The following is a 26522-nucleotide window of genomic DNA, read 5'->3' as shown; positions in this document are numbered from 1 at the left end:
TGGCTCGGGGAAGGCACGCGCTTGGACACTGGGAGAGCTGGTCATGTACAAGGTAGTGGGGTGAGTGACACCGGACTGGGAGGCAGATGGCGCTCCCTGGTGCCCAAGGTGCGGGACTCGTCACGAGCCAGCGTCTGAGGAAGCCTATTGTGGCTGCGGGCAGAAGAGAAGGCTCAGCCCTCTTGGAGTCTGGAGCCCTAGATGTCTGGGAGCCAGAAAGCACCCCTGGGAAGCACTGCCACTAGGGCAGTGAAGGCTAGCCCTGGGAAAGGTCAGAGCCAACCCAGTGAATGGGGTGGGGAAATGTGGGAGGGTGGTGCAGCAGGAGAGAGGTGGAAATCAAGTTGCAGAGAGCAGGCGCTGGAGGAAGGGTCGGGGGTGACCTAGCAAGCTGGGGCCATAGGCCCCCACTGTAGCTTGGGGTAGTGGCTGGAGGAAGGATGGGGCTGCCATTTCTGCTCCAGACTCCTCCGACCGGGGCCACTTAGGCCCCTCACCCCACTGCTCAGAGACCTCAGGGCCCTGCCTCTGCCGGAGCGCCCTGTGGCCCTGCCCAGCCGGCTCAGCTCTGGCCCATCCTCAGCCGCTCTGGTCCGCACCTTGGTCCTGCAGGGGCTGCCCGCCAGGCAGCAGAGCAGGCGGACGGGAGGCCCAGGGTGGGCAGTCTCTGGGGCGGGTGGGCTTCCCTCAGGCCTTCCCGAGCAGCAGGACTCATCAGTGTCCTTGGCCGGGCTAACTGGGCAGGTGGGCGCCTCCGGGGGGCCTCACACCACGGTGCTGACCGAGGGATCTGAGAGGTTGAGCGGGCCCGTGATATCAGTGGGATGGTACTGCTGTAAAATAGAAATACACAGACAAGGCGGCCCGTTAGCTCCGACGTCGGGGGCACGCGCGGGGCCGGGACAGGGTGGACCGGCCAGCCGGCCGACCGGTGGGCAGGCGGGCACGGCCTGGGGGAGGCTGGGAGTGCTCCTCCCCCGACCCCGTCGTGCTCCGGGGCTCTGCGTGGGCCAGGCCGCTGTCCCGTGCGTCTGTCTGCGGGGGAGGGGCAGAGGAGGGCGGGCGGGGCGTCTCAGCTCTCCCTATGACGGGAACACAGCTGCAGCTGGCCCTCCTCCCTCTCAATAGCGCGTCGCGGCAGCACTGTGTCTTTTTGGTTTTGCAAAGCGCCGCGTCCACCCCCGGTGCTCTATAAATAAGAACCAACAATCAATACCTGCTGGCCCCGCCGGCCACCAGGGATCCCAGCCCTGAGCGCCCAGTGCTGCCCTGGCCCGGACCGGCCACAGGACAGGGGCAGAGGATCTCAGCAGCTGGACCGACCCCACCCCACCCAAAGGAGCCCCCACCCCGTCCTCCCTCTGAACAGCACCCAGGCCCAGAGACAGGGTGGGAGCTGGGCTGCCCTCCCCCACCCAGGCCCCCAGAGGTCAACCCTGCAGGGTGGGGCCAGCTCCAGATGGCCCGGAAGAACGGGTCCCTGGTGCCCAGGGAGGCTCAGGTAAAGATTGAACTGAGAGCAAGTCCCCAGAAAGGAACCACGTAGATCTCTGAGTTGTACCTGGCCAGCTCCAGATGGGGCCTCAAGACTTAGCGACACCCACTGAAAATGGCCTGCCACCCACTTGCCCCACTTTGGCCACCTGGGCCCCCCAAGTACAGATCATCTTCTCTGTCAGATTTCCCCTTCCCCCACAAATTCCAGCCCACAGCTCCCTTGGCCCTGCTCTCCCTCCCTTGTGCCTCCTTATGGGGATTCTGGCTCAGACCTTGTAGCATAGACCTTGTCCACTCTCCCTGGTCTGGGTGACCCTACAGATAGTGTCAGCACCAGCTCCTGGAGCCTCAAGTTGGTGCAAACCATAGATCCTTACTCCTCATCCACTCTTTCTGACTTAAGGTCCTTGCAGAGCTGAGCAGCCAGGCCTTGTGGGTCTCCAGTACTTTTAACCTGGCATTTTGCTTCATGCCAAATCCTGTCTGTCTGTCTTTCTTCCTGGGCATAGGAGTCTAACTACAAAACCAGATTTCTTGTGGGACACCAGCCCCTTGTGGGTGACACTCCCCACTGGTTAGAGGGCTTCCTGTGGGCTAGAGGATAACTCCGTAAGACCAGCGTGACTCTAGCAAAAGGGGAGTCTGTTGGAAGACTTTCTTCTGAGTGTGTATTCCTGGTGCGATGATGTGCTGCCCAAGGCCGGGAACAGGGTTCTGACTCTGAAGGCAGGAGGTCTGACTCTGACAGTGGCCTGCGGCAGTGCTTGGGGGTTTGAGCTGAAATACTGGTCTTAGCCTCCCCTTCCTGGGCCTCCTTCTGAGAACCTGTTTTGCTTAGGTATTCAGGCCCCAGGACTTTCAAGGATACCCTATCCATGTTCAGATCACCTGGGCACTCGCTTCTGCCACACCTCCATTGGGGACCTGTTCAACACGGCAACACCCCACTCCCCACCTGACAGTCTCCCTGTGACCAAGGGTCAGTGCCAATGCTGGGCCCCAGTCGTCCACCCAGATGGACCCAGGCCCGGCCCCCAGCCCCCGGCCCACACAGAGACCACATGGAAGATGCAACACGCATGGCTCTGGTGAGACAGGTGAGACAGGTGTCTGGGGGGCGGGGCCAGTGGCCAGACAGACGGACGGAATGGGACATCACAGCTACGCCCTGCAGGGCTGTTGCAGGGCAAGAATGAAGGCATCAAGCCCCGTGTAGAGGCAAGAGAAACAGGGATGAAACAGACGTGGTGTGGCCTCCTGGCAGGGGCAGCCTGGGATAGGGCTACTCTGGTTCCCAGGGTCCGGGTAGCCCAAAGAGGCAGTGAGGCTGACTGACTGACCAACAACATGACACAGCTTCCAGATGGTGTGTGGGTCATGGCATGGGGAGAGAGGTGGGCAGACTAACGTGGAGACACATGGGGAAGCTGAGGACCAGCGAGGGTTTGAGGAGAGGTCTGGAGCGTTCTAAAGGACAGCACCCTTTAATGGGTGGAGGGTGAGTGAAGGACTTGGCACAGATGGCCAGGGTTGAAGATGGGGCAGAGGTGGGATGGTAAGGGAGAGGGAGACAGACACGGGGCAAGGGAGGAGTCAGAGACGCGGGACTGGGGTGCTCTTCCCCTTACCGTGTCTTTGGAGGACCTACGTCTCTTGAAGCTGGAGGCCAGGGTGGAGGTGATAGCCCTAAATGTGGCTTTCTTTTTAGGGTCGGGCTCTGCTCTACCACTCTTTCTATCCTAAAATGAATATGTATAAGCGATTAGACAGCTAAGCGTGGCGGCCACACCTGCCCTTGCCTGCTCCTTGGGGCCGCTGCCAGGCCTGGCCGGTCACTCAGGCCCTGACTCCTGCCTGCCTCACTGTGCTCAACAGACGGACCAACAGCCAGACTTTCAAGAGTGGCCTCTTCTGCCCGGGGCTGGGCCTGTCCTTGCTTGTGCTGGGTCTGGGCTTGGGGTCCTGATGGCACTCTTCCTGGGATGTCCGCCTGCTCCCTGGCTCCTGGGTGGCCCTAGCTTGAAGGCATCCTGAGGAGGAGGAGCCCCTGAGGACAGGAAGTGCTTCCCCTCAGGCCACACCAGCCTTTCTGCTCAGAGGCTGCTGACCCCAAAGGGCGCACACCAGGAAAGGGCCAAGGACCCGAGGAAGTGTCCAGTTGGAATTGGAGTGATAGACAGAGGCAGATCCGGGGACGCTGGCCTGGAGTCTGATGGCCAGCATGGCCCTGAACAGTTGTGGCCAGGTCCCCAGGGGACCTGTAGGGCCAAAAGCAAGAATGGGTGGATGAGAGGTGTGGGGGCTCCCATAGCCCTGTCCGCCCACAGCCCTCATTTCAATGTCAATGTCAGCTCAGAACACAGCTACAGGGAGACACCCAGAGAAAGAGAAGAGACGAGTGAATCAGAGCCTAATCATTGGCCACTAGTCTTCAGGCCCCTGAGCCTCACTGCCCACCCTGTCCCTTTCCCTGGTGGACTCTGACCATCCCACATGCAGACTCATTCCTGCAAACCACAAATCCACATGGATGTGGCCTGAGGCAGATCAGCCCCATTTAGATTTGGAGTCACAAAGCAAGACACAGCATGAAAAGGGGTCCCCAAATGGTGTCAGAGGTGCTTGGATGATAGAGGGCTAAGTGCATCTCGCATTCACGTGCTACACACAGGAGGGCCCTTGTCTTACCCTGCCTGTTTGCCTTCCTATGGATTGGGTGCCAGTAGCTGACCTTGGAGACAGAGGGGCCAGGCAGAGGCTTGAAGCAGGGTACATGGCTTCCCTTGACCCAGCTTGGCAGTGGGTGGCCACCTGCAGGCAGCCACTGCCTGTGCTGCCCCTGTGCCTTGGGAACACTCACCACTGCCCCTGGCCATGGCTCCTAGCACCAGTCCTGCCCATGAGCCAGAGCCAGTGCCACGGCCTGTAGGGATAGAGTAGGGCCGTGGCCTGGCGGGGCCCTGGACGCCAGGCCTCGGAGGGTGGCCTGTCCTACCTGCAGGTTCTTCCTCCACACGTTCACGGCTGCAAAAGCCAGTTGCATCTGCTTCCTACGGGCATCCTTGTGTCGCTTGTAGGCGATCTCAATGAAAATGAGGAAAATCCCAGCGACGATGCCTCCAGCCACCAGCATGAAGACCCCTGTGTGAAGGGACCTTCAGCTGCCTGCCCAGAGATTAAAGCCCCTAATCCATCCCAGGGTCACAGCAGCATGAAAGGCGCACCTGCCATGTTCTCAAAAGTGAGGGTTGCAGGAGCATTGCTGCGGGAGTCGCATTCCTGATACCGAACCCATGTCTTATCCAGATCTTCCATGAAGCCATTCTCATGGGACCTAGGTAAGTAAGGGGAAAGGAAAGGCAGGGCTGGAAGCAGGGGTGGGGCTGGGAATGGGCGAGGCATTCAGGGGGAGGACTGGAAGTGGGCAGGGTTCACAGCAGAGGCAACACCGTGGACCAGGACTTGCAGTCCAAGTGGCCTTTTGGAGTCGGGGAGGCCTGTAGCCTCAGCTGGGCTGGTAACGGGAAGGCTCTGCCATGGGGTCGCTGCCTGGTTTGGGTGGAGTGGATCCTTGAAGGCTGTTGTACCACGTGACACAGTATCTAGTTAACAGTTGCCAGCTGGGGTGGAGTGGTTTGGTGTGCTGCTGCTGATGGGGCATGGGGGACTCACAACCTTGCGGGAGGCTCTTGGGACAAAGTGGAGAAGGGAGAGGAGGTTTCCAGCACGGGGCAGACTCACTTGAGTATGGACAGGGAAACGTTCTGCTTCCAGGGGCTGTCCTTGCGCATGCCGATGCCAAAGCCTGAGCGGAAGAACAGCTCACCCGTGGTCACCAGATCGCACTTCTGTGAAGCCTCAAACTCCAGCACGGCCGAGTCCCAGATAAAGGCGTGCAGCTTGCTGCCGGCAGGAGCAGAGTCAAAGGGGCCCCGCGTAGCCCGTTCACCCCGCCCTGCTCACACTGCAGTAGACAGTCTTCGCTTGTGTTTCCTGGGTGACGGGCTCCCCTTTGCCTGTCCCTTTACTGCCCCCCCCCCCAGCCAGGGCAGCCCTTGGTCTGCTTGCTTACTTGTCCCGCACAGCCTGGATGGCCTCAGCCGCGCTCTCGTAATTGTGCTTTTCCATGTGCCGGTACATGGTGCTCAGCTCCACCTGCCTCCGGAAGTAGATGTCCACGGAGCTCTGCTTTACAGTTGCATAGATGAACTTGTCCGAGGGGTTTCTGAGCTGCAGGGACAGAGACCTCAGCTCTTGTCTGCTCCCCAAGCCTCACAAGAAACAGGCACTCCCTCTCGCCCCTCCCTTCCTCCAACCCCCAGCCCAGGGGCCTCACCCTGGGGTCATTGATGCCCGTGATGCGCTCCTCAGGCCGATCCAGCACCAGGAAAGCTGCCAAGTTGGCAGTGTAGGAAGCCACTATGATCATGGCGAAACCAGCCCACACCATGCCTAGGATACGTGCAGAGAAACTCCGGGGGGCACCTGTGGGCAGAGACTTGGGTCAGCTCCTAGAAAGCAGGGAATGCAGCCACCACACAGGCCCTGGGCTTAACCTCACCTTCCCCAATGCCGGAGTTGAGCAGGACGCCCCAGGAAAACCACATGGCAGAGGACAGGGTCAGTGCATCTTCCTCCTCCTCCTCACTGTTCACCTTGAATCGGCCAAAGGGACTGCGGAGTGCAAAGAGAAGGCGGGAGAGAGGACAGGAGAGGCAGTTCTGCCCGGCCCTACCCAGTTCTGCCCGCCCTACACATGGAGGGGTCTGGCTGTCTGCGTGGTGCTCACCTGAAGCGGTCCAGCAGGTACAGCATCACAGCCACCACATGAACTGACAGTCCTACTAGCAACCACAGTGTGCTCTGAAAAGGCTGCATAAATGAGTCCAGTGTGCTCCTGGGAATCTCCTGCAAGTGACCAAGGGTCAATGTCACCAGGGCCATCCACCGCCCCATCCCATCCCCACATGGTCCCTGCCTACCTTCTTGACCAAAATGGTCAGGCCCTGGTACTTGAAGGGCTTGGAGAACTCTATGTACTGCGCACGCTCATTGTTGATGGTCAGTGGTGCCACAATCATGTCCGCTTGGCCACTGAGTAGCTCGCCCATCATTCCGTTCCACTCCTTTTTGTTGCTGTTGTTTACCTGCAAAGAGGCGGAACCGGTGGGGCTGCAGATGGCATGGCCATGCCCCTTGGAGACAAGAACTATATTATAGCAGACCTAGCACACGGCGAGCTTGTCTCCTGCTCCACACCTGGCTCACCTCTAAAGCCCAGCTCCACCCAACAGACCCCTGCTAAAACACGCTCCATCTAATCCACCTCACTCACAGGACCCTCCCAGCAATCCCTTCACTCCAGGCCCTACCCCTGCTGTCCACTCCATACCCGCTCCTGTGTGCCAAACTTGCCATCTGCCACCAGGTGCACCTCATAGGTAAAATTCATGGTCCGGGCCAGCTTGATGAGCAGGTCTATGCAGAAGCCATAGCAGCACTGGGGCACTGTGTGGCGTGCTGTGGGTGGGCAGTTAGGGATGTTAACCGTGGGTGCCTGACTTGGAACCCTTTGCCCTGCCACACTCTGCCCAGCACTCACGGCTGCCTGGGGACGTGTCATTAGGCCCCGTACAGATCACCTTCTTCACTGGGTCACCATTGACTGTGAACTCCTCTTTGCATGTCCCATCACTCATTGTGGGCTTGACGTACACGAAGGGCTCTTGGTGGATTGTCACTATCTGCACGGAAAGATAAGAACTAGCCTGGACCGCCTGGCCCTGGTTGTCTCTGGGTGCCGGCTTCTCAGTACATGGCAACCCCTTTTCTTCATGCTTTTCCAGGGCTGTGTCAAATCCCAAGCCTAAAGCCTCCCCTGATTGTCAGCCAGTCCACATCCTTCTGACATGGTTGGCATTGCCTGCCTGCTGCCCTTGAGAACAGATCCGGGTCTTAGGGACTGGGGGTGGGGTGCTGAAGCAGGGCACAGACATCCCCAGACATCTGCCCTGACTCCTCAAAAATGCCGCCTGCAAATCTGTGTCCTCCCCCATGGCCCCTTCCCCTCAGACTGCAGTCTACATTACTCCATCATAGTACTGCTGTGCAGTGAGTGTGAACCAGGTACTCTCTCTGACCAAGCAGGGAGCAGAAAGACTGTGTCCTTTCCAAAGACACCCTGGCCTCCCCTGGCATGTCACCTTCAGTCTTTGATCCTTGTCTTTTAAAAAACCACCCTTAAGTCATGATTATATGTATGTATGTGTTTCCGTGTATTCATGTATGTGAGAAAATGCACATGGAGGCCAGAGGTTAATGTCCCATGTCTTCCTCCGCCACTTTTTTTTTTTTTTTTATTCTTTTTTTCGGAGCTGGGGACCGAACTCAGGGCCTTGCGCTTGCTAGGCGAGTGCTCTACCACTGAGCTAAATCCCCAACCCCTTCTTCCACCACTCTTATTATTTACGTATTTATCTTTATTTTATGTGTGTGAGTGTGTGTTTGTGTGTGAGTGTGTGTTTGTGTGTGAGTGTATGTGTGTGAGTGTGTGTGTGAGTGTGTGTGTGAGTGTGTGTGTGTATGAGTGTGTGTGAGTGTGTGTGTGTGAGTGTATGTGTGTGAGTGTGTGTGTGCCTGAGTGTATGTGTGTGTATCACATACATGCAGGAGCCCACAGAAATCAGGAGGCGTGAAATTCCCTAGAACTGAAGCTACAGATGGTTGTGAACACCATGTGGGTGCTGGGAATTGAGCCCAGGTCCTTTGGAAGAGCAAAAAGTACTCTTAACCTCTGAGAGGATATTGTGCTAGCCCCTATTTTATCTTAAAGATTTATTTGTTACTATTTTAAGTGTATGGTGTTTTGCCAGCATGGGCTTCTGTACTCCAGGTGCATACAGTGCCCACAGAGGCCAGAAAGAACATTAGATACCCTGGATCTACAGATACAGACGACTGTGAGCTGCTGGGTAGGTACTGGGACTTTAACCCGGGTTTTATGGGAGAACAGCCAGTGCTCTAAACCACTGAACAATGTTTCCAGTCCCACTGTTTTTTGGGGGGTTTTTTGTTGTTGTTTTTTGTTTGTTTTTTTCTTTTTTCTTTTTTTTTGGAGCTGGGGACTGAACCCAGGGCCTTGCGCTTGCTAGGAAGCGCTCTACCACTGAGCTAAATCCCCAACCCCCCCACTGTTTTTTTATTCTTATGGTTATTATTATTGACAAGTCTTCTTCTAAGCTTGGAGCACAGTAATTGGCTAGGTTGGTTAGTCAGTGAGCTTTGGTGACCAACCTGTCTCTGACCACTCCTCCCACCAAGGACAGGGTTATGCCGAGTACAGTGTGCAGCCATGTCCAGATTTTGACGTGTGTGTTGGGATCCAAACTCATGTGACTCACTGGGCCATTTACTAGTCCCCATACATTTTTTTTTTTTCTTTTCTTTTTTTTTTTTTTTTTTTTTTTTTTTTGGAGCTGGGGACCAACAGGGCCTTGCACTTGCATACATTTTTTTTTTTTTTTTGAGTCAGCATCTTGTAGCTCTAGCTATATAACTCTGGCTGATGTGGAACTTGCTGTGTAGAACATGCTGGCCTTGAACTCACAGAAATCCACCCAACTCTGCCTCCTGAATACATAGATTAAAGGTGTGTCCTACCATCTCAGAATTCTGTTTGTTTTGGGTTTTTTTTTTTTTAGAGAATTATTTATTTTATGTATGTGAGTACACTGTCCCTGTCTTCAGACACACCAGCAGAGGACATTGGATCCCATTATAGATGGTTGTGAGCCACCATGTAGTTGCTGGGACTTGAACTCAGGACCTTTGGAAGAGCAACCAGTGTTCTTAACCACTGAGCCATCTCTCCAGCCCTGTTTGTTGTTTTTTGTTTTTTCAAGACAAGGTTTCTCTGGGTAGCCCTGGCTGTCCTGAAACTTGCTCTGTAGACCAGGCTGGCCTTGAACTCACAGAGATTTGTCTGCCTCTGCCTCCTGAGTACCAGAATTAAACGGGTGTGTCACCACTGCCGGGCATGCTTTTCTTTTCTTTCAATTCTTTTTTAAGACAGGGCCTCATAGACAAAAAGGAAAGTACAGTTGGGATGTAATACATGATTAATTAATTTTTAAAAATAGAAAAAATGTCTCCATAAGATTAGGCTGTAGGCCAGCCTGTAAAGCATTTTCTTAATCAGCCATTGAATGAGCGAGAGCCCAGTCCATAGTGGGTAGAGCCACCCTGGGCTGGTGGTCCTGGGTTCTACAAGAAAGCAGGCAAAGCAAGCCACAAGGAGCAAGCCAGTAAGCAGCACCCCTCCCTCCAGGGCCTCTGCATCAGCTCCTATTTCCAGGTTCCTGCCCTGTTTAAGTTCCTGTCATGACTTCCTTCAATAATGGAACACAATATGGAGGTCTAAGCCAAATGAACTCTTTTTCTCCACATTCCCCCACAAAAAAGAAAGCCTCACAGGGTCAAGGCTGGCCACAACTTGCTATGTAACTGAAGAGGACCTTGAATGTCTGATTCTTTTTTGTCTACCTCCAAAGTGCTGGGTTTAAAGGCATGCTCCAATATGCCTAGTTAATGTTTCTCTTTCAAGGCCACCTCTGCAGCCTAGACTTCAGCCTTGACGTTCTCACTCCCTGTTCTCTAGGGTCCATAGTCTTATAGTTCGGGGACAGGTAGACATCTGGGTGATGTCAGAGTGGAATGCAGTCAGTTGCCGAGGGTCTGCATCAGATGCAAAGAACAGAGGGGAGCCCAGGCAGGAGTGGACAGCAAAGCAAGGTGTGGTGACAGGCTGTGGAGGAGGTACCTGTCACTGAGTCTTGAGAAGGAAAAGTCAAGGGAAGGAGGCACGACCATATTCATATATTCTATTACGTAAGTGTATTTGCTAGTGCTATCGAAAAATTAGTGAGGGGGTTAGACTGTTATGAGCACCTGAAGATCTTTTTTTTTTTTTTTTTAAACATTTATTTATTTATTATGTATACATCATACAGCTTTCTGCCTGCATGTACGCCTGCAGGCCAGAAGAGGGCACCAGACCTGATTACAGATGGTTGTGAGCCACCATGTGGTTGCTGGGAATTGAACTCAGGACCTCTGGAAGAGCAGTCAGTGCTCTTAACCTCTGAGCCATCTCTCCAGCCCCTGCACCTGAAGATCTTACAGAAGACCCAGTTTCTGTTCTCACCACCCGCATGGTGGCTTACAACCATCCAGTTACAGGCAATCCACTATCCTGAAGTCTGGGCACCAGGAAAGCACATGGCACCCACATATAGGAGCAGGCGAAACATTCTTACATGTGAATAAAACTGAACCGACCAGTGAGGCGGAACATCCTGACAGCCACTGGCACCTGGATGGGTCTTTCTGGTTATTGGTACTTGGCTACGGCCTTCAGCCCCCCTTGCCCCTTGGTTTATCAAGACAGGGTCTCTTTGTGTAGCCCAGGCTGTCCTGCAATCAGCTGTGTAGACCAAGCTGGCCCTGAACTCACAGAGATCTGTCTCTGCCTCTGGGATTAAAGGACGTGCCACACCACCCAGCCCTTCAGACTTCTCAACATCAGGTGCCTGAACTGCAAACAGATACCACATGGGCTTCACCAGGTGACACTCGCTCTCCTATAAGAGATGCAGGCAGGTACTCACCGCAGAGCGAGACAGTGGCCCCGCTGCAGGGGTGAGCTCAGAGTTAGCAGAATTGAGATATTTGATGAAAACACTAAGAGAAGGTTGGCTAGGCACATGGCAGTGCGGAGCCCGCCTTCAGTGATCTACAGTATCAGAGCTGGGAGTGCTGCGGCTCTCGGTGAAGAGGAACTCTGAGAATAGCCCTTAGGCAGAGGGAGGGGGCCGTGGATGAACCCAAGGAAAGTGCAAATCAGGCTGAGGAGAGGCTATAGAGGAGGAAGCCAGCTCAAGAAGGGGTTCCCTGGATACCCAAGGAGAAACGGGACACTCGAGACAGTAGGTTCTAAGCTATGCTCTGCACTGGGGCCCAGAGCACTCACTGTCCCTCTGCCTCCCTGCTCTCCTTGGACTGACTAGAGCTGGTCCACGATGGAGCCCTGCAAAGACCCTGTGGGGCAGAAACTGCTGCCCCTCTTTTCCCCACCTCCACTCCTGCTTCCTCTGCCATGTCTGCCAGAGCCAGGGGTTGGCACGACCGCACCTCCTCTATCTGTGCTCTATGACTTCATCCCCTTTCCTCCTGGCCTGAAGGAATAGATGGGAATGTTGGGGTACATCAGCGGGGTCCCCCACCTTTAGTCTGGTGGACATCTGGTATCCTCGAGGTTTCTCTGTCTCTCCTCCTGGCCAGATGATCTTCCTGTCATTTGGGATGACCTGGGGGTGGGAGTATGAGATGGAGGGTGGCCACGCAGGGGTCTTGGCCCCAGGACCCTAAGGCCCCAGCCCCCACCCCCTCATGACCCCCACCTACATGGGTACCATTGTAGATGCCCACTTGCACCAGCTTGCGGTTCTGCAGGTTCATGATACTATAGTTGGCAAACTTCCGGTCCCCATCCTCATTGAATTCCACACGGCCAGTCACTCCGTCCGCATACTTAGAAGACATCAGCACCCTGGGGAGAGAGGCTAGCTTAGACCTGACAAGAACACCCATCCTTACTGGCTTCCGAGTGGCCCAAGCTCCCATCCCTTCCGCCCCAGTCTCGAGAAAGGAAGAGATTAGCAGATGGTAGGTAGCTCCTCACTGAGTGGAGGACATGGTGTGTGCCTGCCAGTACCAGATGGACAGCTACTGCATCTGAAGCCATGGCAAAGGCTTCTCTGGACTGGGATATGTGATTGTCACAGCTGCCATCCCAGTTTTACAGGGAAGGCAGAAGCTCAGAGAACTTCAGGCCCGTTTGCCATCAAATAGGGGACGTACATGGAGCCTGTACCTAGCTGTAGCCCCTGGGTGGCTTGCCTGGCTGTATGTTTGCTCAGTGGAGCATTTCAGAGAGCCTGTGCGCATGCAACTGAAGTATAGGGTCACTCCTCTGAGTGTGCTTGTAGCATTCAGATGTCATGTTCCTCCGAGTTCCTGTGCATTCACTGGCATGTGTATGCAGCCTGTAACTGCACTGATACATAGGAAACCATTGACAGTGGCTCTGGGGTCCTGCAGCCGTTATTCCCTCGGTCAGCCTTAATCTCTACTGTCCATGGATGCCTACTCTGAATTTCTGAGTTCCTAGAACATCCCACGGGAAAGACAGAAGCTGTGGGCTGGAGAGATGGCTCAGTGCACTGACTGCTCTTCCAGAGGTCCTGAGTTCAAATCCTAGCAACCACATGGTGGCTTACAATCATCTGTAATGAGATCTGATGCCCTCTTCTGGTGTGTCTGAAGACAGCGACAGTGTACTAATAAAGACAGAAGATGTGGTGTTGGGAATATGGATCTGCGATGAAGGTGACTAACCATATAGCATGTCCTAGATAGGGAACGGCTGGACCACCCCTGAAAGAGTGAAACACCCCCCACCCATCCCCACCCCTGTTTAAGAACAGCCCATTCCCCCACCTACTGAGAGCAACCCTACCCACCTCTTGAACAATGGTCCTGTCTTCCAGATGTTGGTGTTGCCCACGCAACCCCGCGGCGGGTCAGTGATATTCTCCTTCTCTAGGAGTTCGTGAACTGCCTGTGCCACCACGCCCACGGCGTCACTGATATGGGCTGACTCATTCTTGCCATTGATGAGCTGAAGTCCGATGATGCCTGTAGGGGACCCTGCAGCTTAGAGACTGGACAGGCCTACAGTCCCAGGCAACCCCACAGCCCAGCACTCACCATCAGGAGCGTAGCGTAGGGCGTTCCCAGAGATCTCGCGTTCCCCGACCAGCCACACGTACCCAGAGCCCGTCATGTTCAGCATTGCGGCTGCGCGGTACACGGTGGCAGCGTCGTCCTCGCTGTGGGGCAGACCCGGTGACGAGCCAGGACTCCAGTCTCCCTACCCCAGCCCCAGCACTTGCTCTGGGGAGCGTCCCTATGCCCACAACCCTTCCTGCAGCCAGACCTGGAGGTCTGTATAGGAGACCCAGGACCTTCCCAATCTTAAATTGCTGGGCTCCTGCCTTGAGGAGGCAGGAATAGGGTACAAGATGACTTCCTGAACTCTTGATGGGTCACTGTTGGGCACATGCTCTCTGTTCCAAATACTATGCTGGAACCATCTCCACAACCTTACAGGAAGACGTTTTAAGGGTCAGGCTACATAGAGGTAAGTGGCAGGGTAGGGTCTGTGGTAGGTAGTCCACTTCAGCACCTGGGTGTGACCCAGTGAGCTCTAGGCAAGCCTTGTGTACTTCTGTTGGAGGGTGTGAAATGACTAGGTAAGGGCTCTGGCCTGAATAGGACCTAGTGTTTTAGTTGCTAAGCTGAGCATCCTGAAGATACTATTGGGCAGAAGAGAGACTGCTCCCAGGGTAGGTAAACCCCTTGACATCCAAGACCAGGGCCACCAGGACAAGCCTCACTTTACAGGGCCATGTCCTAAGTGCTTGAAATATCCTCATAAGTAATTCCTATAGACAGTGAAACAGGGGACCTAGTCACCTAAGACTAGGGCTGCCAGGTCATAGCCACGACTCCGGGGTTTTTCTGGTTTCCCATAGCCAGTGAGGATCCTGTCCTTACCCTGCGCCTGTCAGACTCTTCTGTTCAAGGCCCAACCATGACTAGCACTTTGGTTCACCAGCACATGTTTGAAAGGTACAATGAAGCCACGTGGATTACCTAATATTGGGTTATTTTCTTTGTTAAAAATGCTATCTCAGGGTTGGGGATTTAGCTCAGTGGTAGAGCGCTTGCCTAGCAAGTGCAAGGCCCTGAGTTCGATCCCCAGCTCCGAAAAAAAGAAAAAAGAAAAAAAGAAAAACAATGCTATCTCAAATTTATTTATGTGTATTAGTGTTGCCTCTGTGCATTTATGTGCACTAAACTGGTGCCTAGTGCCTGTGGCAGTCAGACGACAATGTCAGATCTCCTAGAATTGGAGTTATGAGGGGTTGTGAGTCACTGTAGGTGCTGAGAACTGAGCCCAGGTCCTCTGCGAGCACTAGGCCATCTCTCCAGCCTCACTGGCTTCTTTTTATGCCAGTTGATTCATAACTAAGAAAATCCCCAGTTCCCCCGAGAAGCCTGCTCCCAACTCTCTGAATGATTAATTAACCAAAATAAATGCTCTAAATGACTAACTTGGTGATGTAACACACACACACACACACACACACACACACACACACACACACACCCCAACCTAGGTAGTACTTCAACAAGAATATATACCAGAGTCAAATGTGGTAGCATATGACTTTAACCCCACCACGTGGGACGTAGAGGCAGGTTACGCTCCACAATTTCAAGGCTGGTATACGCAACAAGCTCAAGGACATAGAGGGGCTCTGTCTCAAAACAAATAGAGACTAAGATGTGACTGAGGTGCTGTGCACTGAACATGGAGGGGATCACCTGGCACTACACATGCCCAGGAACAGATCTGTTGTCAGCTCTACCCACCGACTCTGACAGAGGACCCATCTTCCCAGCACAACTCAGAGCTATACAATGTTGCTTGGTAGAATGGCTGTGATCAATGAAGTTGTTAGATAGGAGGTCTGATCAATCCGTCAAACCTCAGCAGACCATTTTACAGAACTAGTGACGCCAGTGAAGACAGGGTGAGGAGAATAAAGACGAAAAGCTTTGGAGATGAACTCTGCATATCCTATGGACAAATGAAGTCCGGAAAACAAACTCTATCATGAAGAAGGGGCTAAAGTGTGGGGAGGGCTGACCAGCTCAGCAGTGGGGACCTACTCACTTGGCATGCATAAGCATGGGGTTCCACAGGCTCTCCGAGGTTTAAAAAGCAGTGTGGATGCTATAACAACATACATGTAACATGCAGTATAGTCACGTGAGGTATATAAACAGTAGGAATGCGGAGCATGCCAATGTGCGCACGCTGGTATGCGAGTGCTGTGTGCTTGGTGGGTGGTGTCCAGGCACCCACATACATATTAGTATCTCTAACCACCATGACCCTCCTTCCGATGACTCTGTGAGAGAGCCATGCTTGGCAAGCCTGTCTTTAACCCTTGGGTCATCAACATAGAGTAGGCCCTTCTTGCCCTATGTCCCAAGAAAGGGAGGTTCCCTTCAGCTGCAGTGGCTAGCCCTGGAGATTATTAGCCAGGAAGTAGCAAGTGTCCACTCTTCTGCTGGATGTGGTGGGATCTGCCTTGTGTCTTGTTTGCCCGCATTATAAGACGGAAGTCAAGCAGACGTACTTGACTTGGCCTGATAGTGAGTAAGGATGCTTTGAGAAACTGACTTCCTCAGGAAAGCCTTCTTGCTGGACTTCTGTGTTAATTCACTTGCCCACCATCCCGAACATTCTTTTACCCAAACCGAACAACTCTCCCTCAAGCCCTATGATGAGCAGCATAAACAATCAGAAGATAAGAGGGTGTGGTGGGGATTTCCTGAGCATGGCTTTCCTTGGTCAACCAGGGCTGAGCTTGCCTTCCAAAGGTCTTCTCTGCCCTGCTCTCTTTTCTGGACACATTTCTCTCTCACTTATTCCTTCCCTCCCTCTCTCCCTCCCTGTGATTGGGTCTCATGTGGCCAAAGCTAGCCTTGAACTTGCCAGGTAGTTGATGATCTTGAACTCTTGACCCTTCTGCCTCTGGAGGGCTGGGATTACAGGTACGCACCATCATACCTGGCTCTATGGGGTGCGGAAGATTGGACCTAGGGCATTGTTAATGCAAGGTAGGTGCTCTGAGCGACTGAGCAGCTACCTCATCTGGATGCATTTTTAATCCATTCTCTAGGAGCCCTGGACCATCCCTCACCTGAAGTATGCCATTAGAATTGGTGGTTCTCAACCTGTGGGTTAAGACCCCTCTCAGGGTCAGGTATCAGATATTCACATTACAATTTATATAACAGTAGCAAAATTATGGTTATGAGGCAGCAATGACATAGTTTTCTGGTGGAGATCAGTATAACATGAGGAACTGTAGTGAAGGGTCTCGGCGTTGGGAAGGTTGAGAAGCACTGAGTCGGATGAGCAGCCAAGGCAACTGGTCCGTGGCTCTGCAGGGTGTGCAGTGGGGCAATTGGCGCCTGCTTCCTGACGCTCCTCGGGGTTGGTGAAGCTGAGGCTGTTACTCAACACCACATCTGACCGCTATCACCCTCAGAGAGGGGCAGCTGGTTCCAGCCCTACCGTCTGAGTGAAGATATGGTCTGCTTTTCAGGCTGAATCCTGGCTGCCCTCCCCTGCAATCTGTGGACATGGGAAGTGTACATCTGTCTGTCGACCAAATCTGCAAACAGACATGTATCCTGCTCCTGAATCTGGTCATCCCTTTCCTGCCAGCGCGACACAGGATTCGGGGATTTCCCCAAAGCTGGATGCTGTGCTGTGGCAGACTGGACTGGTTCCACCTAGTCTTCTCTGCTGTCTCTAAGGCTGCCACACCACGCTTCCCGTTTTCCCTTCCATGGGTCCTAGCTCTAGTCTTCCCCTTTGCCAGAATCCCTAGTTGTTTGTGAACAGGGAGATTTTACTGTGTGCTCGTTCACAATATTGAAATGGGTGGGGAGGAAGGCCCTTTCCAGAACCAGCCTGTTTTTCATGAGTTCCCATCAGTGGTCTTGTCTCATCTGTTCACCTGCGTGTGACTTTCGCTAGGCTCCTTCTCTGTCCTCGGCCCTCAGAATATTTATATATCTATGTCTCCAGGCCAGGGGCTTCCTAGTACTGTATCTCCAACCTCCAACTCCCCAAAGCTGAGTTAAGGCAAATGGCAGACGGTCCTATTCGACTGCTAAAGGGGGAGACCCTAGGGCGGAACGAGCAGAGGATGGAGAGTTGGCTGGGCCCCAGGAGAGACGGAGGAAGGCAGGATGGGGTAGGGCTCTCCTTGGTGAAGATCTTATTTTTTAAAAAATAATTATTTATTTATTTTACATGTATGAGGACACTGTAGCTGTCTTCATGCACATCAGGAGAGGGTATCCATCGGATCCCATGACAGATGGTTGTGAGCCACCATGTGGTTGCTGGGAATTGAACTCAGGGCCTCTGGAAGATCAGCTGGTGCTCCTGACTGCTGCGCACCTCTCCAGCCCAATCTTCTTATTTTTTTTTTTTAAGACTTATTTATTTTCACTTCACATCATTGGTATTTTGCCTGCCTGCATGTCTGTGTGAGGGTGCCAGATGCCTTGGAAGCTACAGACAGTTGTGAGCTGCGTGTATGTGGTTGCTGGGAACTGAACCCTCGTCCTCAGCCAGTGCTCTTACCCAATGAGCCATCTCTCCAGCCCCGAGTGAAGTTTTGTAGCTCATTTTGTGCAATAGTGCCCCACACCTAGCCCAGAGGGTGGACTTGGGCCCCAGACAGAATCACAAGGATGAAACGAGGAAGCCAGCCTACTCACCTTGCGGAAAGGATGATGACCCGGGCCTCCAGTTCCCGGGCCTCCATCAGCAGAGCCGTCACATTCTTGGTTCCTGGGTCAAACTGCAGCACCTTCTCGGCCTGTGGTGTGAGCAGGAGCATTAGCAGGCAGTTGGGAAAGGGAACATTGTGCCTCAGTGGCAAGAGTGGGGCCAAAGCTGCTAGGAGCCCCGAGGCAGCTTCACTAGAGCTGCCTTGGCCTGTCCTTGCCACCTACCCTGTGAGCCTGCCTCCTCACTCTGCGCTGGCCTGTCCTTGCTGTCTGTCTCTTCTTCAGCCTGCTGGATGTCCTGTTCTCAAGCTCTGCTCTTTTCTCAGTCTGCTTTCTCCAGGTCTCTCTTTCCATCTGACTCCTGTCCTCGTTTTTTTGTTTTTGTTTTGATTTTGGTTGTTTTTTTTTTTGTTTTTTCTTTTTTTTTTTTTTTTGGTTTTCTTTTCTTTCTTTCTTTTTCTTTTCTTTCTTTCTTTCTTTCTTTCTTTTTTTTTTTTTCTTTTTTTTGCACTGAGCATGCAAGCTGAAGTGGACCGAGACTTAGAAAGAGACGTGCAGCGAACAGGAAATAGAAAAGTTTTGGAATGCAACTGGGAACAGAGATGGGGCTGACTTTTCCAAAACCTTGGGAGATCTCAGCTCAGACCTGATTCCTCTTGCTCCTATAGGAGCGGCCCAAACTCTGAAGTGACCAGGTGGGCAGGCTCCCTCCCTGGGTTCCACTAGGAAACCCTGGCGGACCTGGAGATTCATGCACTTCCCAGAGCAGCGCCTCCTGTGACCGTGCTTGTCTTGTGGATGCGGGCCAGGGTCACGGCGGGTGGGCTATGGGCACCCACACCGCTCACCCCTGCCCTCTGCTGCCTGCCTGCTGCCTGCCTCACCACCTGTCTCTCCTCACTGCTCAGGCCTGCGGCTCGGCTCGGCGCGGTGGGGCCAGAAAGCACCCAGTGGCTGAGGCACCGCAGGCCGGGGCTCGCTAGTCGGTGGGTGGCGTGCACGTCCATGCATATATACCTTGGGTCCGCGCTTGTTGTCATAGGACAGTTGGTCGAGGTTTTCATAGTTCCTTTTTTTACTCTGATGAATAATGTGCACAGAGAAAATATGCAGACACAGAAGAAGATTATAAACGGTTGAAAATGACGGCGCTAAAGCAATCACACCACCTCCTCGGCACGTCTGCAGACGGGCACGTACCTGGAGCTCGCAAACACCGAGACCCGGGGTGGGGCTAAGGAAAGGGGCGGAGTTGAGGGGGGAGGGGACACAGGGGCAAGGGCCACAGAGGCTCCCTGCCTTGGAGCTATACTCTTGGAAACAGTCTCTTTCAGGAGAGAGGGCAGCCCTGTCCACACCACCCTTGAGAGTCCCGCCTGCCACCCCCCCCCCTGTCATGCACCTGCTGTGTGGCCCCAGCAGTACCCACCCCCACCCGAATCAGTTCTTGATGAAAGAGGGCCCTGTCCCTATGACCCTCCCACTCCTCCCCCAACTCCTCCCTCCTGTTCTCTTCTCACTAACCAGAGTGCTCACACCCACATGCCCACAATAGTGTCTGAGACTGAGTGTGTATATATGTGTAGGCCTGCAGAGGTGATATTCTCCCGCCACAGCAGGTAAATCTGTGACAGTCTGTGATGCACGGGCAGGCTGTATAGATTAAGCATGTGCGTGTGTGTGTGTGTGTGTGTGTGTGTGTGTGTGTGTGTGTGTGTGCTTGTGAGTGTGTGAGCAGGTGGGTGGGTGTGCAGAGGTCAGGCTGATGAACATGTGAGTGGGTTGGTAGTATGTGTGGCTTTGATGGACACAGCAGAAGTATGAAGGAACCAGCCAGGAGCTGGGATGGGACTGTCTTCAGAGAGGCGAGCCCTTGGTGTTAATAACCAGCCCTCCTTCCCAGACTCAATGGACCACCCTAAAAGATGCACCTGGGCCTATCTCTAGCCTGAACTCCCACCCCCAACCCATGCCCTCTAGTCCCCCCAGAGGCCTATGGGTGTGGGGGACAATGGTTGGTGCTAAGTATGATGAGGCCAGCTATGATTTTGCAGGCAGAACATGCTCCCACCCGTCTCCCTCCCCCATCTGTCTTTTGGGGCCCCTCCCCAGCCTGGGCCTCCTCCTCTCTGCGACCTGAAAATCACCAACCAGCTGCTTCTGGTGCTCTGTGTCCTGGGACTGAGGGGGTCAGGGGACAGGTGTTGGCAAGGAAGGGCATAGGGGTCGCTTGGACCCCCTCTACCTCAAATCCTGGCTCTGGTCTCTGGCAGCTCCACACACTGAGGGCCAGGCTGAGATGGGAGCGTATGTGTATCCTGAGATCAGTGTCTACATAGTCCCATGAGGGATGCAGAGCTAAGCTCTGAGGTGGGAGGGAGGGGGAGGGGCACAGTGTAAGTCTGAGTAACCGAGGGGCTGCAGATGGGCGGGGCTTCAATTAGGGCCATGAGCAGCCATGAGGCAGCAGGCTTTTAGATGGATCTGGCCTTGGTGAGAGACATGGATTGCACTCCTGTGCTCTGGGGAGGAGGCCGTAGAGGGTGCTCCTGAAAGGTAGATGGCATCTGGCAGAGAGGGGCTGAGTCGAGTCTAACTGGGGCCTCAGCTGGGGCTAGGGAGGCCTGAGGCTGGTTGGGGGCGGGACAGGGGTGTTTGCAGAGCTCCAGGTGGTCCAGCCCTCGCGCAGCAGGGACTGACACGAAGGAGATTTCGACTAATGGCAAAAGCAAGTGAAATGAGCCGAGGACAGGCCGGGGCGGGCGCCGCCAGACGCAGTGGTACTGAGCATGCAGGATGGAGAGAGAGTGTTCACAAGGAGCCACAGATATGGCACGGCCCGCCTGTTCCTGCCGGACAAGGACCTCTTCAGGGCTAGGGCCTCACCTTGGACTCCCGTTCCTCCAGCAACGTCTCCAAGCGCTTCTGCGCTGCCCGTCCCTCGTGGTCGTCGCTGACCAGCAGGATGATGTGGTTCCAGTTGTAGACTCGCATCATCTCAAACCAGACGCTGGACTGGTGGGAGTAGGGCGGCACGGTGCGAAGGAAACTCAGGTGGATACTCTGTGGGTGGGACCGAGAGGCTGAGGCAGGGCTAGGCTAAGTAGGCTTTCCCCTCTCCCACTGATCACTTCCTCCCATCTGCCCTTCCCCTTCCCCTGTAGCATCTACTGTGAGAGGCTTGGTGTTTTCAGGAGCTCCCTGGCATGGATGACTGCCACCTTCCCACCAGAACTCCCTGGAAAGGTTGACCATAGAAGCTTCTCCAAGACCTTAATGAGCCTTACAAGGCTTCCAGCTTTAATAACTGTATTTTGGGCTCAGCATTTGCCTAGTGCAAACAAGGCTCTGGGTTCTATCCCAGCAGCTGGTAAGAAAATAACAAATCCATTTATATGTAGTGTCTTCTGTCTTGGGGTCAAACTTTGCCTTTCTTCCCTGGAGCCAGAGGCTGTGGCTTACTAGTGCCTTGCTACTCAAATTACCCCAGCTGCCAGGGCTTGTCTGTCTACCTGAGTGAACATGGCTCCTTCCGCACCGTCATGATTCACACTGCTCTTGGCCCTCTGATGCTTCTAGGTTAGTTTTTTTACCGGTTCCCTCTTGGTGGTCAGGGGCAGTGCATTGTAGGGATAGAATGTTCACCGCCTCTGCAACTGGCTGCAGGCAGCTTGTATTACATTTGGTGCTGTGGGCCTGCTCTTTCCGACCTGTGTGATGGCAGAGGGCTGACTTTGAGTTGGAGCCATGAGGGGCTGGAGTGAGCCTGTGATGTTTGGTCCCACCGTTGGCCTGTGGTCAGTCTCTAGGTTGGTCCAGCTGTGTTATGGGGCCTCCCAGCTTCCTGTTTGTCCTGGCTACTTCACTTCTTATGGTTATTAGTTTCTTTTGTACATGAGGGTAAAAGTGCTCCAGAGGAAAAATGGCCAAGAGGCATGGATCCAGATGCCATGTTTCTCACCCGAATACAAAGAGTGACTTAGGTGCCTGGGTATGTGAGGTCCTTGACTGAAAGTCTGATCATCTCCCGATGGACCCTCCCACAAGTCCTCCCTCTGAGTCCCTTTTGTCACCACAACCTGGGGCCTGAATGGCAAGTCTCCTTGCCTTAAGGCAGATTTCTCAAGAACAGTAGGCTCTGACAGGAAGACTCTGGAGGGCATGGTGGGTCCTGGAGTCTACTCCACTGCCTGCCAGCCCTCTGGCTGACCAGGCACCAGCTGTGGTTCCCAAGTGGCTCCCCAATGACTGAAGACTGCCCGAGCCTGCAGGTTACGGGGAGGAGGCTATGGTGTCTGTTAGGTCACTGGATGTCGGGAAACCCTGATGCTAAGGTCAAAGTCTGACATTACTAGATTAGTGGGGTGTGGGATGATGTCACAGGTGAGGCAGGAACAAGATAGAAGGAGGCCTGTCATTGGACAAGAAGGAAGGATGGGTGGGAGAAAAGTTTGAAGGAAGAGGAGGAGACTGGAACAAAAAGGAGGGAGAGAGAGGAGGGAGAGGGAGAGAAGAAGCCATGGCAGGTGATGTTAAGATTCCGCTCTGTGTATTTACAGGTTGTTATCAATGTTCTTTGTTCGCTTGCCTAGCAACCGCAAGGTCCTGGGTTCGGTCCCCAGCTCCGAAAAAGGAAAAAAAAAAAGATTCTACGCTCTGTGTATTTACAGGTTGTTATCAATGTTCTTTTTTTTTTTTTTTTTTTTTTTTTTTTCCGGAGCTGGGGACCGAACCCAGGGCCTTGCGCTTCCTAGGCAAGCGCTCAAACCACTGAGCTAAATCCCCAACCCCATCAATGTTCTTAAGGGATGGATGGTACTGGGCTTTGTATGTTTAGGTGGGCAATTATATCTTATCAATTGGGTCAAAGGTTATTGTGTTGTGTGTTTTTCATGTGTAGATTTAAGTGTAATGGAGTGTGGGGTGGCTGGTCTGGGCCATCATGGAATTGGAATGTGTGCTTCTGGCGTGATATCCTGCAGATATCTTGGGGCACTGTGGTGCTGGACCTAAGGGGGGTAAAAGACAGTAGGTACTTTTTTATTTTTTATATTTTTACAACAACAGTGGGGCCTCCTCTTCTCTACCTGGAGGACACAGGACCCCTACACTTACCTGATGAAGGTTAGGTAGGGATGTCCTGAGATTCCTGCAATGCCTCCCCATGCTAAGGAGGCCTTCAGCCCTCCCTGGATATCCTTATGCCCTTCCCCCAAATTATATAACCCTTGGTTCACCCCAAATAAAGTGTATGCATACAAGCCCACCCTGAATAAAGGTGGTCTTTATACACAAGCTAAGATGAGAGTTGTTTCATCGAAGATTGTGCGAGAAGGCCGTCTCCTAAAGGAGCTGTAACACTAATCCACAGAAAAGGCCTCCTCGCTCCACCAACCCCCCACACCCTCTCACCCCCACCCCCACATTCACTTCCAGTCAGACTGGGCTCCTGCAGAACTGCACCCATTCCAGACTCAGCATCATCCTTCTGGCCCAGTGTGAAGCGAAATCTGGACACTGTGGGAGGGAAGGAGCAGAGGATTCGGAGCCACAGCCTGAAGCACACGGCTAACCGGGTGGCTGGGTTACAGTCAGCAGCGTCTCACAGAGTCCTCTAGATGATCTAGAGCAAGTCTCCTGGGTCTCTGGGCTGTGGTTTCCTATAACTCAGTAGCTACTTTTCAGCTTTTGGGCCCAAATGAATTAAGGCCAACCCAGCCTTTGGGCCACAAGAGCTCTCCAGATGCTGAGCTGAGACCCTTTAGTCCCTGAGGTATGTGATCTCTTGCCACAAGCTGCCTGTTCTGTCTGTGTCCATCTCCTAAATGCACTTCAGTTGGCAAAGCTGGGCCCCACTGCAGCCCTGTCTGCCATGAGTATTTCTCCATGCAGGCATCTGCTGCTCCTAGAAACTTCTCTCCAACCCTTTTGCTGCTGCATACAAAGCCCACTTGTCCCAGGAAGCTCCCTGTTCACCCCTTGTTCAGCCCATGAAGCCCTCTTCTCCCCAAAGGAGGTGTTATTTTTGTCTGCCATTGGGAAGCATCCTGAGTGCATGTGACTGCACAGGCGTCTGTGAGGATGCTGGTGGTGCGTGAGAGAAAGAGTGTGGGACTGTGTGAGAGACCGACAGCACGAGCACATGGGACCTGAGTGTGCATGCTAGTGTGTGGTGAGTAGGAATGCATAGGAACATTGCGTGTTAATGTGAGGTGAGTGTGAACACATATAGATATGTATGTGACTGAGTTCTCATAGGCCTGCCTGTCAGTGTGATTGAGTACGGGTGACTTGTGTACCAACGCCTTTGAGATCCAGTGGGAGGTAAGCATGTGTGTGTTACTTATTGCTACCTGGAGATGCCCACAGGGAGAGGAAGATAATTGGTTCTGAGTCTGGGGTCAGGCTTACCTTGTCAGAGTAGATGGACATTCGGGTAGTCAGTCCCAGGACAGGGATTCTGTAGAAGCCAGCTGTGTAGGAGACAGGGGTGGGAGTGAAGTGGTCGTTGGGAGTAGGCGGGTGACTAACGAGGATAGCGTAGACCTGTGGACACAGGAGACAGAGTCAGCTCTGTGGCATAAGATGGACACGGTACTAGGATTTGAGATCCCAAGTAGCCAGAGCTGGAGCAGCACCCCAGGGGCCCAGTGCCATTTGTGCACAAAGTCCCACACATCTAAGACACAAAAGAATGAGCCACTGTGCTCTGGTGATGGACCCATTGTGGGGGGGGGCAGCACTGAGCAAAACTCTGGGGACGTGGAACACACACACACACACACACACACACACACACACACACACAAGCATGCAGAATTGCAAGCATCCTCTCTTCTAACCAGGGCTCACCTCTGATAAAGTGAAGTGGGGTAGGGTTGGGGGGGCACAAGTTCTGAGCAAAACTAGCATGTTCTCTATATTTCGGGATGTAAGGAGTGCTGCTCACCCCCCTCACCATGACGCCCAGCCTGCACCCTTTACATTAGTATACATTACCATACATTAGTGTATGAAGGTATGCATGTGACTATGTAGGTGTTCATGAGCAAGGGCTGGAACATGTATGCACTATATGCACCAACATGTCTATGTTTATATATGTCTGTCATGATGGAAGCAGGGTTTCTATGTGCACTGACCATATAAAGCAGGGTGTCCGTGGATACACAGATGTGTGTGAGTGAGCATGTGCAGTTGACTGTGTCATATCGAGGTGCAGTGTGGGCTAGTGCCATGTGCACGAACATGTGTGTGAGCAGATATGTTCATGGATGTAGACGTTCTTTGAAGAGCATGTATGAAGAGACTTGGCACAGTCCCTGTCCCTGTCCTCATTTTACATAAGTTGGTGCAATGCAGTGACCCTCATGGCTTCATTGGAATTCAGCAGCGAGTTCAGCCAGGGGCGGACAGCTTCACCAGCAACATGTCCTCCCCTACAGCACACTGCACTGCTCCCACTCTGCCTTGGTGTCTCTGGCATGCGCAGTCCTCACTGCCACCCCTGAGAGGCTGCTTGCTTTGGCACCTGGGCCATCCTTCGCAGACCCATGAATGGGGGAAGGGAGGAGAGGTAAGGAAAGAAACAAAGATAGCCCTAGGCCTTATCCAGTCAGTTCCCTGAAGTGCTCCTCCATCTTGTGCTCAGAATGTCTAGAACCACCACTGACAGGATGGAACAAATCACCGATGATAGTCACATGACAACACACACGGACCTCTGAGGATGAGTCCCGGGGGAACCAGCAGACACAGACATTTGTCCCAGGCCTCTCCAGGGACCAGTTGGCTTGGAGTGGTCTGATAAGGAGACTGAGAAGGACCAGAGAAGGATCAAATGAAACTGGGGCAGTAGAGGATGATGGAGAAGCAGGGGAGAGGGGAAGTAGTGGTCACCTGGCTGGAGATGAGGTCCTCACACACTGACAGGGCCATCTGTATGGCGTTGGGCTTGTGGGTGACAGAAGTGGCGTTGAGCTGTATCTTCCAAGAGCCGTGTCGCTTATTGGCCTGGTTTACTGCCTCGCGGAACATCTGTTCATGCTTGCGCGTGCTCAGCACCGCGCCGATGTTGACGATCTTGGGGTCGCAGGCGGCGCGGGCGAAGGAGCAGGAAAAAAGCAGGGCGAATGTCAGCAGGTGCATGGTGCTCATGAGCTCCGGGCACAGCGGGCCTGGCTCTGGGTTGCGCGAGTGCGACGACCTCGCGATGTACGACCCGCGGGCCGCCCGCGCGCGGTCAAGCGCCCCCGGGTTCTCTAGGAGCCCCGGGCGAGCGCGGCGGATGCTGTCCGAGGTGCTGAAGCGTGTTTGGCGCTGCTCGAACACCCGCGCGAAAAAGGCGGAAAGGACAGCAGCGCGGACTGCGCGACTGGTCCCGATGCTGCGGCGACTGCAGCAGCTGCGGAGTCATGAGCGGGACCTACGCGTTCTACCCCTCCCACCGCCCCCGCTTCCTGACGCTGAGTCGAGTGCGCGCCTCCTGACGCGCGCCTGCGTTGGCGTGAATGCTCGGA

General features: G+C 53.7%; 1 protein-coding gene across 8 annotated transcripts; it reads right to left on the bottom strand.

Annotated features, from left to right (window-relative positions):
• Window positions 1-18: 18 nt before the first annotated feature.
• Window positions 19-26490, bottom strand: Grin1 (glutamate ionotropic receptor NMDA type subunit 1). 8 transcript variants are annotated; one of them, XM_032903111.1, is made up of 21 exons: window positions 25903-26490; window positions 24415-24549; window positions 20890-21066; window positions 19021-19083; window positions 17992-18092; window positions 13324-13445; window positions 13077-13251; window positions 11959-12103; window positions 11778-11861; window positions 7100-7241; window positions 6890-7017; window positions 6480-6644; window positions 6287-6405; window positions 6059-6171; window positions 5834-5982; window positions 5570-5727; window positions 5239-5400; window positions 4722-4831; window positions 4493-4638; window positions 3126-3236; window positions 19-1189 (listed from the first exon to the last, which is right to left on the bottom strand). In XM_032903111.1, exons 1-21 carry the CDS (start codon window positions 26158-26160, stop codon window positions 1073-1075), a joined length of 2880 nt encoding a protein of 959 aa, XP_032759002.1. In that variant the 5' UTR covers window positions 26161-26490; the 3' UTR covers window positions 19-1072. The 8 variants fall into 8 exon arrangements, with proteins under 8 accessions (XP_032759002.1, XP_032759003.1, XP_032759007.1 ...); XM_032903112.1 differs by having other exon boundaries at window positions 19-833; XM_032903116.1 differs by lacking the exon at window positions 3126-3236.
• Between the last annotated feature and the right edge of the window lie 32 nt (window positions 26491-26522).

This window comes from Rattus rattus, chromosome 5 (genome assembly GCF_011064425.1).
Source record: "Rattus rattus isolate New Zealand chromosome 5, Rrattus_CSIRO_v1, whole genome shotgun sequence".
Lineage (NCBI taxonomy): Eukaryota > Metazoa > Chordata > Mammalia > Rodentia > Muridae > Rattus > Rattus rattus.
Note: the sequence above shows the minus strand (reverse complement) of the source record. Positions and strands in the feature narration are given on the sequence as shown.